At 38.3% G+C, this 18,921-nt stretch overlaps 1 protein-coding gene across 6 annotated transcripts in view; it reads left to right on the top strand.

Moving 5' to 3' along the window:
* The window catches only part of LOC122057712 (piezo-type mechanosensitive ion channel homolog), a 40,417-nt gene that overhangs the window by 13,525 nt on the left and 7,971 nt on the right, over positions 1–18,921 (top strand). For 3 of the 6 annotated variants that reach the window (XM_042619925.1, XM_042619926.1, XM_042619924.1), the window contains 11 exons: positions 1,937–2,052; positions 2,917–3,001; positions 4,910–5,125; positions 5,227–5,404; positions 7,727–7,855; positions 8,059–8,232; positions 8,404–8,640; positions 9,625–11,163; positions 11,894–14,403; positions 14,834–15,229; positions 15,410–15,568. In XM_042619925.1, coding sequence (XP_042475859.1) covers positions 1,937–2,052; positions 2,917–3,001; positions 4,910–5,125; positions 5,227–5,404; positions 7,727–7,855; positions 8,059–8,232; positions 8,404–8,640; positions 9,625–11,163; positions 11,894–14,403; positions 14,834–15,229; positions 15,410–15,568 — 5,739 coding nt within the window. Of the gene's footprint in view, positions 1–1,936; positions 2,053–2,914; positions 3,002–4,894; positions 5,126–5,226; positions 5,405–7,726; positions 7,856–8,058; positions 8,233–8,403; positions 8,641–9,624; positions 11,164–11,893; positions 14,404–14,833; positions 15,230–15,409; positions 15,569–18,921 lie in introns of those variants that run through there. The other 3 variants (XM_042619930.1, XM_042619929.1, XM_042619928.1) reach the window with 3 other exon arrangements.

The raw sequence follows: 18,921 nt of genomic DNA, 5'->3' as shown, positions 1-18,921 counted from the left end.
TCCTCCTAATTATGAAAAGGTGATGTTTCATTAATTGCTCAATTTCCAATAAGACAACAAGGATGTGGATACCTACACCATCGAGTTCCACAAACTATCTTCAAGATGTCAACTTCAGGAAACAAACCAGCAATGGGTGATGTTAATAGGATGAATGGGAGAATGCTTGTGTGTCTTTAACTGATCACACAAGTTCTTTATTTATAATATAGAATATAGAATCATGACAGAGTCATGATAGGAGTACACATCCGAAAATAAAAATAATACCCCCCATCCATCCACCCCACTCTAAATAGGGTCGGTGGAGGGGGGAAGCCCTAATGTGCCCCTGTGGCACACTTATTCTTATTCTAACAGGTGATGAGGTATGTCAGCAGGTTAAGTACTAAGATCTGAATAGAATTTGCTAATTCCGATTTTAAGTCTGTTGGTGTGGCAGCAGCTCATGCCAAGATAGCTGAAGAGAAATCAATTTATTGGAAGAATCTGATCAAGACTTCTTCAGTTTATAGACCTCCACCACTTATGGAGGAAAATAAGCATGAATCTCGTAGAGTGGAAGAAAAGAGGTCAGATTTGAACAAAGATATGATTAGGTGAAGAACATCAAATGCCATAATTGTGGCGAGAAGGGTCACTACGCCAACAAATGCCCCAATAAGACTCATTTTGTGAATGTAGCAGAGAAGCACCCAACAGAGAAGAATGATGATGATGATCCGGACTTATATCCTTAGCCCTTCGAATCCTAATGCTCTTGATTATGATGTTGAAGTCGAAGCTCATTATGCTAGTCTTACATCATTCTCAAATAGACTGGTTGATAAAGCTCCAGTCTTCAGGCAAAAGGGTACTCTCCTGCGTGGTTCTGATCCTACTGGTGTTCATACAATTGTTCATACCGGGGTCGAAGCAAACTTCATCTCTGTTGAATTTGTTCAAGCACACATCCTTCCACAGGGCATGCCTATAATGTACTGTGAGTCTGTGACAGCATCAGCTATTAGCGTTGCTCATAACCCAGTTCAGCATAATCGCATGAAACATGTAGAGATTGACAGGCATTTTATCAACGAGAAGCTGGAGCAGGTCTTATATGCATTCCTTTTGTAAGGTCTAGAGATCAGTTAGCAGATTTTCTTACGAAAGGTCTTAGTAGTAACATTTTTCATCCTTTTTTGTTCAAGTTGGGAATGTGTGATATACTGATATCCATGCACCAACTCTAGGGGGAGTTTTGTAATATGTGTATAAGGGTAGAATAGTCCATAGGGGCATTATTGTACTTGTACTCATATCTCAACTATTATAAATAAAGCTAGGCTGGTGTGAGTCAGACACAAGTCATTATTCGCCAAATCAATCCATATTTTGAAATTTTTATAAAGAAATTCCCATTAAAGATTTTTTTTTTGGTGAGAAATTATCTAATGGACTGGTGCCTTCAAAATCCTGTACTTGTAGAGGATTGATGATAATGTATACAATATAATACACGTTTCATCTGTCCTCTGGGTTTTTTTTTTTTTTTTTTTTTGGGGGGGGGAGGTGGGGGAGTATGTGTATAATTGCAATTTTGTTTCATTGATTTGTTGAACCTCTTTACCTATTGGTTATTATATGATACATGTTACTTTGTGTTTCTGTATAGCTTATATGATAATATGTGACAAATCTGAAATTCCAAGATATTAGAACAACATACTTATCATAAACACATATGTCCATGGAACAATATAAATGATATTTAAGTAGTAACCGAAAAGTGGGTAGTTAAATGGTAAATAACTTGAAGTATGCCTAAATAGAAGTTTTGAGATATGATTCTGACATGGTGTCATTAGGCTGTTCTTGACTTCTTGGTGTGAGCCCTTTATTTACTGGAATATGTTACTGGTATGACTGCTGCCATTTTCTATTTATTTCCAAACAGCTATCCTTTGTGAAATGCGATTTAGAGGAAATGGATGTTCTTATGTCCATGAGAGAAAGCAACTTAACTGAGCAACTTCTTCCCTCAAGACATTCTTTTTTCGTTCATGAATCGAGGTAATCTTCTCACCTGTATTTTTCATTCTACTCAAACTTCTGTAAGGATGTAGTTTAACTTAAATTTTTGAACTAAAGAAAATGCTGCCTGGTATAGGATTCTTGTAATAAAAACCAAAAATCGTTTACTTCAAATATTTCAACATTGAAACTGATAAAATGCTAGTACATAGACCATTCCAAGGATATATATATATATATTTGTCTTATTAAAAGGTTGGAGTGTTAGGCCGAATGGAACTGCTGAATGCATGTATGTGTGTGGGTGTTGGGGGGGTCTTTTTGTGAAATGAGCAGTACAACTAAAAATTTTATTGATCTAAAGAAATTGCGATAGAACCTGATGGAGGCTAGATTTTGTGAATTGGTGATCCCGATTTGGATTTGCCTATACTGACCTGCATTTCACTAGCCTGGATTGTTCAGGGTCAGCATGGAAAAGAGCAATCCAGTTTGGATTGGGTGGGGATATTCAAGTCTTGATCCTGATCCCTTGCTCCTTTGGTGGTGGGGGATAGTATTGAGACAGAATTTGATAAGGAAGTACTAACAACCTTCTATATGAGTAAAACTGCCTAGCGCAGTTGGTAGAAAGCAATGCAGTAAAGCCCATCCTACCAGGAGGTCTCGGGTTTGAGCCTCCTGGCCCTCACCTCCCCCCCCCCCCCCCCTAGGATAGGTACCAGAAAAAAAATCTTTTACTGCCTATTTCTTTTTTATTCTTAATTTACTTTCCATCCATGTTCATAACAGAAAAACACATTTTTTGGGTTTACTATATGGCTGCTCAGATTACATTGTTACTTGGTGTTCTGCTGAGTGCTGAGTGCTGACAATTGTGCTGACATGTTTGATGAATCGCAGATCTGGTGTAAGGCACACCAATGTTTTATTGAGGGGAGCTGTTTTTCGGACTTTTAGCATCAATTTTTTCACCTATGGTTTCCCGGTAGGCAGTCTATGACTAATTTCACCTCTCTTTTCAAATCTTTCATTCTTTCCTAAATTAACTATATTAATGTGTATTGTGATGAGATTAGATGTTGATCTCAACCATATTCTGCATCCTTTCTTCTGGTTAGTAGGAAATATAGATTCCAGCATTATTAATGGAGTTATGGGCAGGGGTGGAGCTTGGATTTTCTTCTTGAGGGAGCAGAACACTACCAATTGAGCAAAGCTAGGGCAGTGAAAATCGTTTTTACCGACTCTGACACCATTTTCCACAAGAATGATATTTGTTTTAAAACTGGCCAAGACATTGTACCGTTGTGGTTGGCAATCAATGCTCTGACCATCCTGCCTGCAATCCTAATGGCTTTGAGGGTTAGCATAGGTTATGCTCTGAGATTACTGTATGTACTATAAGGTCTTTCTTTTTTGGTGGGGGGAGGGGGCATGTAGAAGACCAACAGGAAAAACAATCCCTCATTAATTAGGTTGCAAAGGAAGTAACCAAAAACTTAATTACAACCACAATCCAGAAAAAAAGGAAAAACAAAATGCTCCCTCTTTATGTCAAACCTCATCCCCCACCACCTCACCTCCTCCAAACAAACCCGACAGCCAAACCAAATAACCAAGTCTGCTTTCCTGACACATTAGTCAGCATTATTCTATTCAAAACCACATCCCATATCCCCCTAACCTCCTCTCATCAAAACACTCCCATCACCTCTCCAACATCCTCCCCACCGCTCATCTCCTCCCACAAACCTTCATTGTGAGAACCCAAACTAGTGGACTCCACCCCCTTAAATTCAAGTGGTTGAGAAACTCCACCACCCCCACCAAACATTATCCTCTATTCCTCCTCTCCCCACCACTTTCTCTACTTTTTCCTCCCTTTCCTTTTTTTCTGACCCGACGAACCACAACACCAAAACCAGCCTTGTTCTGTAAAAGAAATGCCCACAATGTTGCTTGCTCGTTCTTTCAGATTTTCCTCTGGTACATTGGACCACCGGTACATTGGACATCTGCTTAAGGCGTTTGCACATAGGGTTGGAACTTGGAACTCTTGAACCTAAATCTTTTCACTGGTGTAATTCTGGTAAATTTTTATGCTCATGTCTAAATGTCCCAATGGTTCTCCAGTTGAACAATGTGAATGATTGGATTGATTGAACGATTTTTTCTGAAGATTATCATTAGTCATTTCTGGTTTCCAAATAGATCTGTTGTTGTTTGGAAATTATCACTTTGTATAATATGATAAGATACCATCCATAGTGCATGGAGGGTGCCACATGGTTCTTATATTATATTATTATGTAGTTGAGCAAAACTACTGAAAGAGGTAATTGTTCCCCTTGCCATCCCCTGTCTCTGCCTTACGAGTATGGCATTTGGCATATTTTGTCTGTTTTGACCAGTGGTTGTGAATCAAGGTGTCATTCAGATTTAGTTGACTAAAGCATTGATTTAAATCAATTTTATTGATTCCATTGAAAAAAATTCTTTTGGACTTGTGCCCTGAACTAGGTTTAGGCCTCCAATGACCTCAGGTCAGGCCACAGATCAGGTTATGAGTTGTTTAATCTGAGAGTTGAACACAGAGCAGCCCCTCCATAAGAAATTCCATGAAAGGTCAGGAGTCAAGAATATTTACCTTTTTAAATTTCACCCTGCAGGAAAATGGTGCCAAAATTACAGATCTTGTGGAAATTGAGTGATGGGATTGGTTTTCTGTTTTTAGACCCCATTGGTTTTTCCCTGTTGTAGAAATGCCCAGTTAGTACTTTATTGGTATTTTTTTTTTTTCAATCGTAGCTGTACTCTTGAAATGCAGTCTCTATTTTCAGTTGAAAAATGTTCATTGTCTTATGTGTAAAACTTTCAGTGGTGAATGTGACAGGTCTCCTTGCTAGCTCTCTCATTTTGGAGTTTCCATTTCGCAAGTTTATGCGCATTCGGATTACTTGCCTATGTTGGCTACATTCTATATGCCTTCCCTTCCCTCTTCCGCTTGCACCGGCTGCATGGGTTGGTTCTTGTCTTTATTCTTTTGTGGGCTGCCAGCACATATGTTTTCAATGTGGCATTTGTTTTCCTGAATAAGAAACTGCGCAACGTAATTCTCTGCCACATCTCTTCATAGAGTTCTCCTCAATTTAAAATTTTTAATATAAGTCTTAGAAGATTAATGAAATCCTTTCTGGAACATAATTTCAGGACATGGAGATATGGGAAACCGTTGGGTTGTGGCATTACCCTATTCCTGGATTCTTTCTGCTTGCACAATTTTTTCTTGGAATTCTTGTTGCCATGGGTAATCTTGTGAACAATTCAGTTTTTCTGTACTTATCTGAAGCGGATGGGCAATCCTTGAATGATGATCATCTTGTGGAAGGTGAGAGAAGGCATTTTCTATGATTATTATGTGAAATACTATCGTTTACTGTGACAATTTATTTCTAATGATAGCTGACCATGTTCTTTTAATTGTCGCGATTTTCTTGGATAGTGTGGCAAAGAAGTTAAAATTAATTTCTGATGTTCTTATTCTGTTTGACTCCATCAAATAATCACAGTAGCTATTTTATTGGAAAGCCTTTCTATTTTTCTTTTAGGTGCTAGGAAGGTTTCGAAAAGGTGCTACAGTAAAACTTTGATTTATCCAATAAGAACAAGTACAGATTTGTGAACGATGTCATGCTTAGGTAACTATTAGGCTATGTTACGGCTCTAGGGGCAATTCTGTCCTATAGGGCTTAGTGTTCTGCTCTGTTTATTTTATTTCTCTTTACTTGTTGTAATAACTAGGTTAGGGGTTTTTCTCCCCAAACTTACACCTCTTATTTGGACTTATATATATATATATATATATAGATGTGGAGCAGCCTGTGATAGGATACAATTCACTATCGCAGGCTGCCTCCAACACCAAGTTTGGTAGTCTCTCTTTCTCTCTCTCTTTCTCTTTGTTTTCTCTTGGTTTGATTACTTAGATTCTGGTTTGTAACAGGTTAGAATGAATGGCTATGATAACCATTTAAGGCTCTCTTTGGTTGGATTTCGATTTCACATTCAGGGGCTGATTTCAAAATTATAAGGTGTTTTTTACACCCTGTTTATGGGGAATAGAAAGTAATAGAAGTCGAAATTCTGAAATAGTTGGGGAGCTATTTGGGGTTTTCAATTTCGTTGATTTCGACTCTCTCTCTCTCTGCGGAATGCTGCTCTACCTCCTCTGCATAACCCTCTCCCCACCGCCGCTACCCCTGCTTCCTCTCCACCCCCATCCCTGCTGGGTGCACTGCTCCTTGCAAATCCACCCCAACTTCCTGCTCGCAACCCCCACCCTGACCCTACCCCTACTGCTCCCTCTCTGTCCTGTGTTGAAGAAAACACTCCTCTTCCCATGTGCAGAATTTGATTGCAGATGCCGTGGGACCTTAACAATCCGTCAAAAAATGAAATTAATTTGTGTTCTGTCCATTGAAAGCTTAAATCCTGTTCCTGGAAGGCTGGAACTAATTCAAGGGTGATGAGGCATTCCAATATTCCAATACCATGCCTTCTTTCCTAGAAAGCACATTATGCAGTTGAGGTCCTGAGGGAGAGTTGCAAGAGAGTTTTATGCCGGTGTGTCATTGGCCGTGATAGGGGGAGTGTTCCTATCGTGGTATATGTTAAGTCATAGAGTGTTATGTTGACTCTTAGAGTTGTTATTTTCTTTTGTTTCTTTTTTTACTTGTAATTAGATATCTACTCTTAGTAGGTTTCCTACTAAGAGCCTATTTTTTTTCTATTGTAAATAAATGGTAGACCACAATAGAATACATACTGAATCTCTATCGTGGTTCAGATTTCTCTCCTTCTCCCATCATTCTTTCTCTCTTCTCTTCTCTCCTACCCCGCAGCTACTTGTTTCACTACAAGTGAAAAACACACAATATGCTACTTCATGCTCAAGTCAGTTCTTGGATTTATATTTCGATTACAGGTAATTTATATATGATTGTTGTGAAGAAAGTTGTTCTTGATGGTTAGAGAAATTTTATTGAGTGGGAGGTCGAGAGAGTGGTGGAGCTTTTGCAGGTTCTGGAGAGCGAAAGAATTGTAGAAGACAGGGATGTGAGGCTGTGAGAGTATGGGGTGGTAGTAGCAATGTAATCGTTTCAGTGAAGTCGTTTTTCAAGAAGTTTCACGATGGCAGAAATGCCTTCCCAGATAGGGCTGAATGGTTTCAATGGGTGCAGCCTTGTGTTCTCTTTTTGTGGACAGCGGCCTTGAAGAATATTCTCACATTGGTAAGTTTGGTGAGGAGGCGATGTACCTTAAGAAACTTGTGTAAGTTGTGTGGAGAAGTATAAGAAGAGGCAGATCAATTTGTATTTGGGCTGCAGATTTTCCTGTTACATTTGTGTATGGTGGGAGTGGGTGGAAGGTGTCACACTGTCATGACTATGAAGGTCTGTTGGAGCTTACCCTAAATCCCATTTTAGATATGTTGATTGAGTGGATTTGAATCCTTGTTTTCTCCAGACACTAGGAAATAATAACTTGCATTTTTTCTTTTATATCTCTCTTTTTTTTTGTACTTATATTTATTGCTATTTTTATTAATTATTACTATTTATTATCATCATGCTTCAGAGGCTTAAGTGGCTTCAGTTTCTGATGTACTTCAGAATCACGTTACTGTAATTGATCGTATCTTAAATTGCAGAGAAGGAAGAGACGAAAGTATTGATCGTTGCTACAATAGCATGGGGTCTGCGCAAAAGCTCTCGAGCTATTACATTGGCACTGATATTTCTTCTTGCCACGAAACCTGGCTTCATCCATGCCATATATAGTATGCTTGATATTTGCTCTCTCCATCTTATGCTTAATTAAATTTGTTCCTCTTTTGCATTAATTGTGTATCTAAAATTTTCTCGATATGTATTAGTTGAATGGTTAGCCTCCAATTAGCCATTCAACTTATGAGGCTTGAGTGTATGTGGCATGATTCGAAGGAGTTTACTGATTGGTGCCAAATTCTGTTCTATCCTTCAGTGGTATTCTTTTTGGTGTACCTATTGAATCATACTGTGAGCCGAGAGGTACGTCAATCCCTGATTCTTCTATGTGAGGCGCACTTTGCACTGTTGTACATCCTTCAGCTTAATCTGATTTCCAATGCTTTGGAGCAAAAGGGTTCTTTCACCATGGAAGTCCTGTCACAGTTAGGTACAAATGAGCATTGGGTTGGTTCCCTTAAAGCCATGATCATGGGTTTTTTTTTGCTTTATCAGTTTTTGTTTTATTTTATTTATTTAGAAAACTTATAAATGTCATTTCTAAGACATGTTTTGCTTTTTATTTCTATTGATAATTTCTGTAACTAATGAATTGATGCAGGTCTCATGGACCATGCTACTTCCTGGGATTTCTTGGAAATAGCTGTACTTGCATGTTTCTGTGCAGTTCATAACCATGGGTTTGAAATGCTGGTTTCATTCTCTGCAATTGTGCAGCATACTCCCTGCCCCCCGTTCGGATTTAGCATCTTGAGTGCCGGTTTGAACAAATCAGTTCTACTGTCAGTTTATGCTTCCTCAGTTGCTGGAGAGTGCCAGTCCAATAACCCTTCTTATGGTATAACTGCTCCCAAGATTGACTGTATCTTAGAATGATTACTCAACCCTTTTCTGTTTCTCTTTTGATTAAAAAAAAAAAAAATGGAAAAAAACTGTGCTGGATTAAATTCACAATCTTCTGTAGTGACGTAGTCTATAGTGGCTTTCCTCAACCTATGCAATCTCTCTGAGTAAAATATCATAAGTGAAAAGCATGTATCGTAATATTTTGCACTAGTTCTTCCAAACCTGACTATATCTAGAGAGGTTTTAAGTAGTTGGCAGATCACTCTATAGTCTATATGTCAGAGGTTGGAGCAGTCTTCATCTTTCTTTGATTATATAATTATTCTTGTCTGATCCCTTTGTATTGGATTACGCTTTTTTCTGGTAATTTTTTTAAAGGAACTGTAGAAAGTTGGGTCTTAATTATTAAGAATAAATCATTTTAGAAATAATTGTAAACCAATTGGACTTACAGAAATGGTTTTCAATGTAATGAGACTCTCGCCAAGGAATTCTCCTAATTGATCCAGTTAGATGATTATTCTGACTTGATTTAGTGGTAAGGTTGCTCCATTGCGACCTAGTGGTCACGGGTTAGAGTCGGGAAATAGCCTCTCCATGAAGCAGGCGTAAGGCTGCGTACATTATGACCCTCCCGAGGCCATGCAGTGGCTGGAGCCTCGTGCACTGGGTATGCTCTTTTTTTTTTCTTTTTTATTTACTAGCAGTCTTAGATTGGATTTCAAAAAGTTTGAAAAATGGCCTTTGAGAACCTAGTGATTGAATGTTTGTGGTGATGATCTGATTGACTTCTCCCTTGAGACATTTAATGGTGGTTGGTTGGCTGAAACTTCTCTTGACATTCCATGGTAGATGGAAAATACCGTACAAGGCTTCTTTATTTGGAAAATTATTTTTAAATATGGTATCAGCCCAAATTTTATTTTATTTTATTTCTTTTTTGTAGCTTTACCCATATTTGTGTCTTTGCTTTCAGAGAGAAGAATAGCAACATATCTCAGTGCAATTGGGCAGAAGTTTCTGTCTGCATACCGGTCATGTGGAACCTACATAGCATTCCTTACCATTCTCATTGCAGTTTATCTAGTGACACCTAATTATATATCTTTTGGGTACCTTTTCTTCCTTCTACTTTGGATTGTTGGGAGACAACTTGTGGAAGAGACAAGAAAGCGCCTATGGTTTCCCCTTAAAGTGTATTCGCTTATAGTGTTTATCTTCATCTATAGCTTGAGCATTTTCTCCAGCTTCGAGACATGGTTGTCTGGGATAATGAATCTTTATCCTGACTTGGGCTATAACCCGGATGCCTCATTATTGGAGAATGTTTGGGAATCCCTGGCTGTTTTAATTGTCATGGAACTTTATAGCTATGAAAGGAGACAGAGCAGGCACAATGGATTAGATGATTCCCATCAATTGGAACATGGAACCCTTAATTTCTTCAGAAGATTGTTAATTTGGCACAGTGACAAGATCTTGTATCTATCCTTGTTCTATGCATTGTTATCTCCTATCAGTGCATTTGGGTTTCTGTATCTTCTTGGCCTGGTCATCTGTTCAACTTTACCTAAAGGATCTAGGGTTCCATCCAAGTTGTTTTTAGTTTATGCGGGACTCTTGGTAATAACTGAGTATCTTTTCCAGATGTGGGGTAAACTGGCTGAGATGTTTCCTGGTCAAAGGCACTCTGCTTTGTCCTTTTTTCTGGGTTTTCAGCTGTTTAAGCCTGGCTTTTGGGGTCTAGAATCTGGATTGAGGGGGGAAGTTCTTGTGATAGTTGCTTGTACCCTTCAGTATAATGTCTTCCATTGGTTGGAAAGGATGCCAAGTGCTTTTGTTAATGCAGGGAAATGGGAAGAGCCTTGCCCACTTTTTGTCTCAAAAGAAGATGAGCCAATCGGCACTTCTGTATATGTGGAGGAAAGTAAACCATCATCACGTACCAGCTTACCATCTCTGAAACAAAGGGTTACAACGAGCAACTCATGGCCATCTTTCAGCTCTGGTATGCATCACGGGCCTGCTCCTGAAACAGAACCACAAGGTAGTGGCATCAGAAAATATTCCTTTGAGTATATCTGGGGATGCTCTAGAGAAAGTAATAAGTGGAATAAGAAGCGGATTCTTTCCCTGAGAAGGGAGAGGTTTGACATGCAGAAGGCAACCCTAAAAATATATTTGAAGTTTTGGACAGAGAATTTATTCAACCTCCTTGGCCTTGAGATTAACATGATTGCTTTACTTCTTGCGAGCTTTGCTGTACTGAATGCCATCTCTGTATTATATATTGCATCCCTTGCTGCTTGTGTCCTTTTAGACCGTCGCGTTATCCGTAAATTATGGCCCATGTTTGTCTTTTCATCTGCTACTGTTTTGACTCTTGAGTACTTGGCTATGTGGAAGAATTTGGTGTCTTGGAATGAACATGTTCCCAGTGAGACAAAAGTGCATTGTCATGACTGCTGGAGTAGCTCGAATCTTCATTTCAACTACTGCAAAGACTGTTGGCTAGGTATTTCTCTGTGTCATAGAGTCATCCTAATATGCAATATGTAATTTCATTTTCACGTGCAGTTGACTAAGAAAATCAAATTTCTAATGTCAACCTTTTTTTTTTTTTGGATAAGTAATGTCAACCTTAATTTGGCATGGATCCTCAAATGGCAGAAAATATTTGGATTTAAAAAAGGGACTATCTAACTAACACATCATTGCCCCTTGTCTTATTCCTGAAAGTTCTTTAAGTTAGGGGTAAAAAAGGGTTTTCAAAAAATAATTTGAAAGTAATTTATTATTATGTCATTTTCTTGCACATTTTTTGAGCATACATGTGAAATGACATAATTTATCCTCACTGAAAAAAGTGCTATACTAAAAGGGCAAAAAATAAGGTTACAAATTATTTGACACCTTAAGGGGTGTCAATACGTTAAAAAAAAAACTTAGAGGCAATCATCTATTTGGGTATACTTTTCCTTGACTTACGGATCGAGTGAATGTTTGGTTTGATGAGAGTTGGAGCTATTTTAGAGCTATTCAGCGGATTCATAGTACCATGCTTAATACTTGTTCGATCAGAAGAATCAGTCTGACAGATCTGAGTCTTCAATATTGATTTAGGGCGTACTGCACTTCCCCCCTTCTGATCACATTGTGAAGATCTCACACCCCAACTCCCCCACCCCCCCCCAAAAAAAAAAAAAAAAAAAATTCTAACATAAGCTGTTGTGCTGATTTTGTAGGGTTTGTTGTTGATGATCCTCGAATGCTCATCAGCTATTATGTGGTTTTCATGCTTGCATGTTTCAAACTCCGTTCTGATCACTTATCTGGTTACTCGGGTTCACAGTCATACCATCAAATGATATCTCAACGTAGTAATGCATCAGTTTGGAGGGATCTCTCATTCGAAACTAAAAGCCTGTGGACAATTCTAGACTATCTGAGGCTTTACTGCTATTGTCATTTATTGGATCTTGTTCTTGCTCTAATCCTAATAACTGGAACTCTTCAGTATGACATTTTGCATCTTGGTTACCTTGGTTTTGCTCTTTTATTTTTCCGATTGAGACTTGAAATACTGAAGAAGAAGAATAAAATCTTCAAGTTCTTGCGAATGTACAATTTTTCTCTTATTGTTCTTTCCTTGGCCTACCAATCTCCATTTCTGGGGGATTTCAGTGCTGGGAAATGCGAAACACTTGATTACATATATGAGGTCATTGGATTTTACAAATATGACTATGGCTTTCGGATAACTTCAAGATCTGCACTGGTTGAGATTATTATATTTATGCTGGTAACGCTGCAATCATACATGTTTTCTTCCCTGGAATTTGATTATGTTTCAAGATACCTTGAAGCTGAGCAGATTGGAGCCTTAGTCCACGAACAGGAGAAGAAAGCAGCATGGAAGACAGCACAGTTGCAGCATATTCGTAAGTGTGAGGAACAAAAATGTCAGCGCAACTTGCAAGTGGAGAAGATGAAGTCTGAGATGCTCAACCTACAAATCCAGCTTCACACCATGAACTCCACTGCAAACTATGAGAACGCATGTTCTGAAAGTGAAGGCCTCAGAAGAAGGAGAACTACTTCTCTAAGCTCAAATAGAGGAAGTGCAACCCCAGATAAAGATGAAAGTATTAGGAGGCAGGATCTGGATAACAGTACAGACTCGTTATTCCATGTTGAAATGCATGATTCTTCCAGAAGTATAAAAACTGAAAGTCCTTCAGCAGCTGAGTTTGCTCATAATTCAATGGATTCTCCTCCTTGTGAAATCACTGAACTTGAAGAAAAGAGTGCTAGGACTGCATTTTTGAATTCAGGTGGAAGAGAGAAGGGGAAAGGCCCAGAAAAGGACAACCCATTAAAATCTGCAGTACAACTCATTGGTGATGGTGTTTCTCAAGTACAATCATTGGGAAATCAGGCAGTGACCAACCTCGTGAGCTTCTTGAACATAGACCAAGAAGATTTGGATTCTAATGATCACTATTCCTCTGCAGAAGATAGTCTCTATGATGAGATAGAGAGCCAGAATGTGAGGTATGAGCGTTTGGATCGAATAACTTCTGTACAATCCGGATTTGAGAAGACCATGCCTGAAGCTGCAAGCCTGCAAATAGGAAGAATCTTCCGTTACATATGGTCCCAGATTCATTCTAATAATGATCTTGTGTGTTATTGTTGCTTTATTGTTGTCTTCCTATGGAACTTCAGTTTTCTTTCAATGGTCTACCTTGCAGCTCTTTTCTTATATGCACTATGTATAAGTACTGGCCCAAGTTACATTTTTTGGGTTATTATGCTGATCTACACAGAAGTCTATATCTTGCTTCAGTACCTGTATCAAATTATTATCCAACATTGTGGGTTGACCATCCAGTGGAACCTACTGCAGGAATTAGGATTTCCAGTTAAAAAAAATACATCATCTTTTGTTGTCAGCACCTTGCCTCTGTTTTTGGTGTACTTATTTACCCTTCTACAGAGCTCAATAACTGCAAAAGACAGTGAATGGGTGTCAGTTACAGAACTGAAATCTCTTAAGTGGAGAATTCTTCACCAGGAAGAGGTTCTTGTGAGTTCTGGTTGGAAGGGTAGAGTTCAACGGTTGCTCTTACCAGTAAAAAATGTCATGAGAATGGTCATAAGAAGTTTATGTAGATATTGGAAATCACTGACTCAAGGAACAGAATCTCCTCCTTATTTCGTGCAGCTTTCAATGGAAGTTAAATTGTGGCCAGAGGATGGCATTCAGCCAGAGAGTGTTGAATCAGGAATAAACAAGTTGCTGAAGAATGTTCATGACGAGAGATGTGAGGAAAAGAATCCTGATACTTGCCATTCTGCAAGCAGGGTTCGTGTTCAAAGCATTGAAAGAAGTCAAGAAAATCCAAACATCGCCCTGGCTGTTTTCGAGGTGGTATATGCTTCCCCTTTGACAGAGTGCCATCCAAAGGAGTGGTATAAGTCTCTAACTCCTGCATCCGATGTAGCAAAGGAAATTATTACAGCTCAACGTCAAGGGCTTGTTGAGGGTATAGGATTTCCTTACCCTATACTCTCCGTGATTGGGGGTGGAAAAAGAGAAATCGATCTCTATGCCTACATATTTGGTGCAGATTTGGCAGTCTTCTTTTTGGTTGCCATATTCTATCAATCTGTCATAAAAAATAACAGCCAATTTCTTGAGGTGTATCAGCTTGAGGATCAATTCCCAAAAGAGTTTGTATTTATCTTGATGGTAAGCCTCTTTTTTTTTTTGTATCCATCAAAGTTTTCTAGACCATATTATTTTTGAATTGGGTGTGAGTCTTCTGACATTAATATAATTGCTAATGTGCTATAGTTTGATACCCGGGAATGCAACAAATTAATCATATTTCTGCTTAGTCAAACTTTTCTTCTGGGCCTTAACAGTGTTTGAACACTAGGTTACTTATTGGGCTAAGCTAAAAGGACCAAGATTCTGTGAACTTCTCCCAAGCGGTTGCATGGTTCATTTACTGTTGTGTAAATATTTTACATTTGTGAACATTTCGTGATTTAACCATCACCTATTTCTATTAATCAGTTGAAGTTGGAACAGTTGTGTGAGTTGGTTCTCTGCATGGATCATAACTACTACTACTGATGTAGGTTCCTTAATGGGATAAATTGGTTTCTTTTTGCAGATTCTATTTTTCTTGATTGTGCTTGATCGCATTATTTACCTCTGTTCATTTGCAACGGGAAAAGTTTTATTCTATCTTTCCAACCTCATCCTATTTACATACTCGGTCACAGAATATGCTTGGTACATGGAGCCTTCACACCGACGTGCTGGAGGATTAGCACTTCGTGCTATCTATTTCACAAAGGCAGTTTCTCTGGCACTACAGGCCATACAAATCCGATATGGAATTGCTCATAAAAGCACTTTATATCGGCAGTTCTTGACAAGTAAAGTTTCACAGGTTTACTACTTGGGCTTTCGACTTTACCGTGCGCTGCCTTTCCTATATGAGTTGCGATGTGTACTTGATTGGTCATGCACAACCACATCTCTGACAATGTATGACTGGTTGAAGGTAATTTTTTTTTTTTTCTTTGGTTGAAGCTGAACGTGAACTCATTACACTCTTTCTTTCTATATATTCATCTAATTGAAATCTTGGTTGTCCAATTGATTATTTTATCGTAATGAAATGGTTGTTTCAGTAGTTTGCATATTTATTTCAAAACCTGATGTCTATTTATTTTTTCCTTAGTTGGAGGATATTCATTCAAGCCTGTATCTTGTCAAATGTGATGCGGATTTGAATAGAGCTAAACATCAGCAAGGACAGAAGCAAACAAAAATGACTAAATTTTGCAATGGGATATGTCTGTTCTTGATATTAATCTGTGTTATCTGGGCACCTATGCTGGTAAGGAACTTTTGAGCTTAATTCTCTGATGCAATTCGTCATAAATGTAATTTAATAAATATCATAAGAGACTTATGTTCAGGAACCAGTAATATCACCAAAAGTCTGTTAGAACTGTACAAAAGAAAGTGACAGCAAGAATATTGAAAATGTGACCTTTTGCATTAGCCAGAATCCACAGTTCAAAGTCCAAAGCTTTTCAAGTTGGTCATGATTATGTGGTGATAATTGATGCTTGTTGGATCATGAACTGTAATGTTAAAAATACTTTCTACCAAAAAAAAGTAATGTTACAAATACTTTTTAAAAACCTTTTATAAAGTTGTTGTTCCATGTCTTCCTATTAAGTTTGCAGTTACATTTATTTGTTAAACAGTGATCTCCTAGCAGACGAGTATCGTAGTTTTTGACTTTTGGACAAATTCTGAATTAAGTATTCAGAATACATTGCGAGAAAAGACGTGCCGAAGAACCTTGAAAGTGCATAATTACAGCTGTGTAATGTTAGAGGAAGCAAAATTTGTCTCGTCTTTTGAAAATCTCTAGTACCCAAAAAGAACGACGGAAAACTGTCCATTGGATGGGTTTGAGAACCTGAGGAGAAATGGTGCCCCCCCCCCCCATCTAGATTGAAACTATGTTGTTAAAAGTTGTACCAGGGGGTACTATTGTCCTTCCCCTGCAGTACAATATTCTTGTTATAATTAACCACGAAGTCTTAGTGTTAGAGTTTTACTTTTGTTTTATTTACTTTCCTAGTTAGACTAGATTACGATTTAGACTTTTGTTCTATCACAAGGACTGAGGAAGTCTCTAGTCATTGCCTTTTGTAACTGCTGTATTATATATATATATATATATATACACGATGGAGGGGGACTGCTTATCTATCAACTGTTGGTCTCTTTGGCAGTCTCCCCTCTTCTTCTCTCTTCTTCTTCTTGGTTGTTATTACTGGTTTCTGTTTCTGATAACCTCACATGGTATCAGAGCATTCTTTTTAGTAATTACATTTTTTTTTCCAGCTCAGTTGTGTGTGTGTAGACGTAGTGGCAGCAGTACTTTGGATTCTGTGATGCTTTGGCATCAACGTTTAGGCCATCCCTCTTTTGTTGTTATGAGGAAAGAGTTATCTCATTTGTTTTCTTCTTTTTCTTCTTCCTATGTTTTTAAATGTGAGCTATGTATGTTTGCAAACATTGTCATTTTTCTTATCCCCATCATGGTAATAGATCTAAACCAATAATGGCGTCATCCATCAGCTAGGTTGTGTTGACAGACCCCAAGAAAATGAAGTAGCTGGGAGGAAAAACATCATTTGTTGGAAGTCACTAAGAGTCTTCTATTTGGCATGCATGTCCCTCAAATTTTTTTGATTTGATGCCCTTTTTACTGCTGCATTCCTAATCAACAGCATGCCCACAAAACTCCTTAGTTCCAAAACTCCTTTGAAAACCTTGTTTTCTTAGGTTTCTGCTTTCTCTTTTCCCCCCAAGGTGTTTAGGTGTGTTTGTTATGTCCATGTTCATGAATCTACTCGGACAAAATCTGACCCAAGGTTCTTAAATGCCTTTTTCTTGGGTATTCCCCCTCTACCAAAGGCTAGAAGTGCTGCCATCATTCTTCCCGAAAGGCGACTTCTTTCCAAAGATGTCACATTCTTTGAATCTGTACCTTTCTTTGCTTCTCATTAGCATCCTCTTCAGGGGAGAATAGTGGGAGTGAAAAGGTTGCTAATGTCACCCCTTTTCTTCTACCCTTGCATATTCCTCCGTTTATGCTTGATATTGAGAAAAAAAAGGGAAATGAATGTTGTTGATATTGGTGATCATTCAAATGGTTGTTCTGTAAATGAGGAGTTACTTGTGTAAAAAACAAGGAGAAAGAAGACCTGCCAAGAGTCCTCTTTGGATCCCCATCCTGAGATCCGTCCTCCTCAGTTAGGTAACATTCTTTCTCTTCCTTCTGAGTTAGACTTTCCTATTTCTATTCGAAAGGAAAAGGGAGTTTGCACTAATCCTATAGCTCAGTTTATTTCTTATGATATTCTCTCCTACAGTTGTTGCTTTTACTGTCACCTTTCCTATTTCCATTCCCAAGAATGTCACTGAAGCCATGTTTGACCCAAAGTGGAAGCAAGCCATGTCTGAGAAAATGATGGCACTTGAGAAGAACTGTAATTGAAAATTGATTGATCTACCCAAGGGGAGAGTTCTAGTTGGATGCAAATGGGTCTACAGACTACACATTCAAGTGTGATGGTGTTGTTGAGAGGGTATAAGGCCAAGTTAGTGGCCAAAAGTTACAATCAGGTATATGGGATTAACTATTAAGAGACATTTGCTCGTGGCTAAGCATAATTCGATAAGAGTTCCCTTATCATTGGTAGCAAATAGAGATTGGCCATTGTATCAATTGGATATAAAGAATCCTTTTGCACCTATTTGTATCTATTTATGATCAGTCTGCTAGTTTCTTTGATCCTACTCGGTGTTCCTTTTCCATTTGCTTCCAATATTTCTCCCTATCCAAAAAAATTGTCAGCTCACGAATGTGATTACGATCCTTCCGGTGATGCCTGAAGTCTTTTCAATGTACAATTTTATTTGGGTTTTCTATTTTATTTATTATCCCTGATTTAGAAGTAACCTTTTCCTTTCCTTGGTCAATTTCCTCTATGGTGACTTATAAGAGGAAGTGTACATGTAGACTCCACTTGCTTCAAATCCCTTCAGATGATGGGAAAGTGTCTCCTAAAAAAGGCACTATATGGTCTCACATAGTTCCGAAGGCTTGGTTTGAGAGGTTTATACAAGCTATTCTAAAGAATGGGTATTTCCAATTATGCTGGCCACACCTATTTACCCGGCAAGGTAATAGTACCATCACAACCAACGTTTAAAGTATTGGTATCGTGTATCATATCGGTTGGTTGATTTTGATAAATGTATTGTATTGTATTGTATCGTATCTGATGCAGGAGCATTTTCAAATGGGCCAACAACCCAGTCCAAAAAGCCCACAAGCCCAAGCTAAAGGATAGAAGTTGGAAATAAAAGTTACAGTCTAAGATTTTGGGGTAACTTCACGGCAACACCTATATCAACTTAGAAGGAACTAGAAGTCGTGCCATATATGGATGGAAAGATCCAAAAGTCTATTTTCAAACCGAAAAAAAAAATGATGCATCATTTGCTATTTTTTAGAAGTTATGGCCATTTTGGTTTGAGCTGACTACAAACACTTAGAATTCCAGAATTCATCTTTTTAGTCCAACTTCCATTCAAATTTGGTTCTATAACTTCTTGGGCACTTCAACCATTATATTTTTAGACTCTTCAAGATGTGGAAAT

Source organism: Macadamia integrifolia, chromosome 12 (assembly GCF_013358625.1).
Source record: "Macadamia integrifolia cultivar HAES 741 chromosome 12, SCU_Mint_v3, whole genome shotgun sequence".
Taxonomy (NCBI): Eukaryota; Viridiplantae; Streptophyta; class Magnoliopsida; order Proteales; family Proteaceae; genus Macadamia; species Macadamia integrifolia.
Note: the sequence above shows the minus strand (reverse complement) of the source record. Positions and strands in the feature narration are given on the sequence as shown.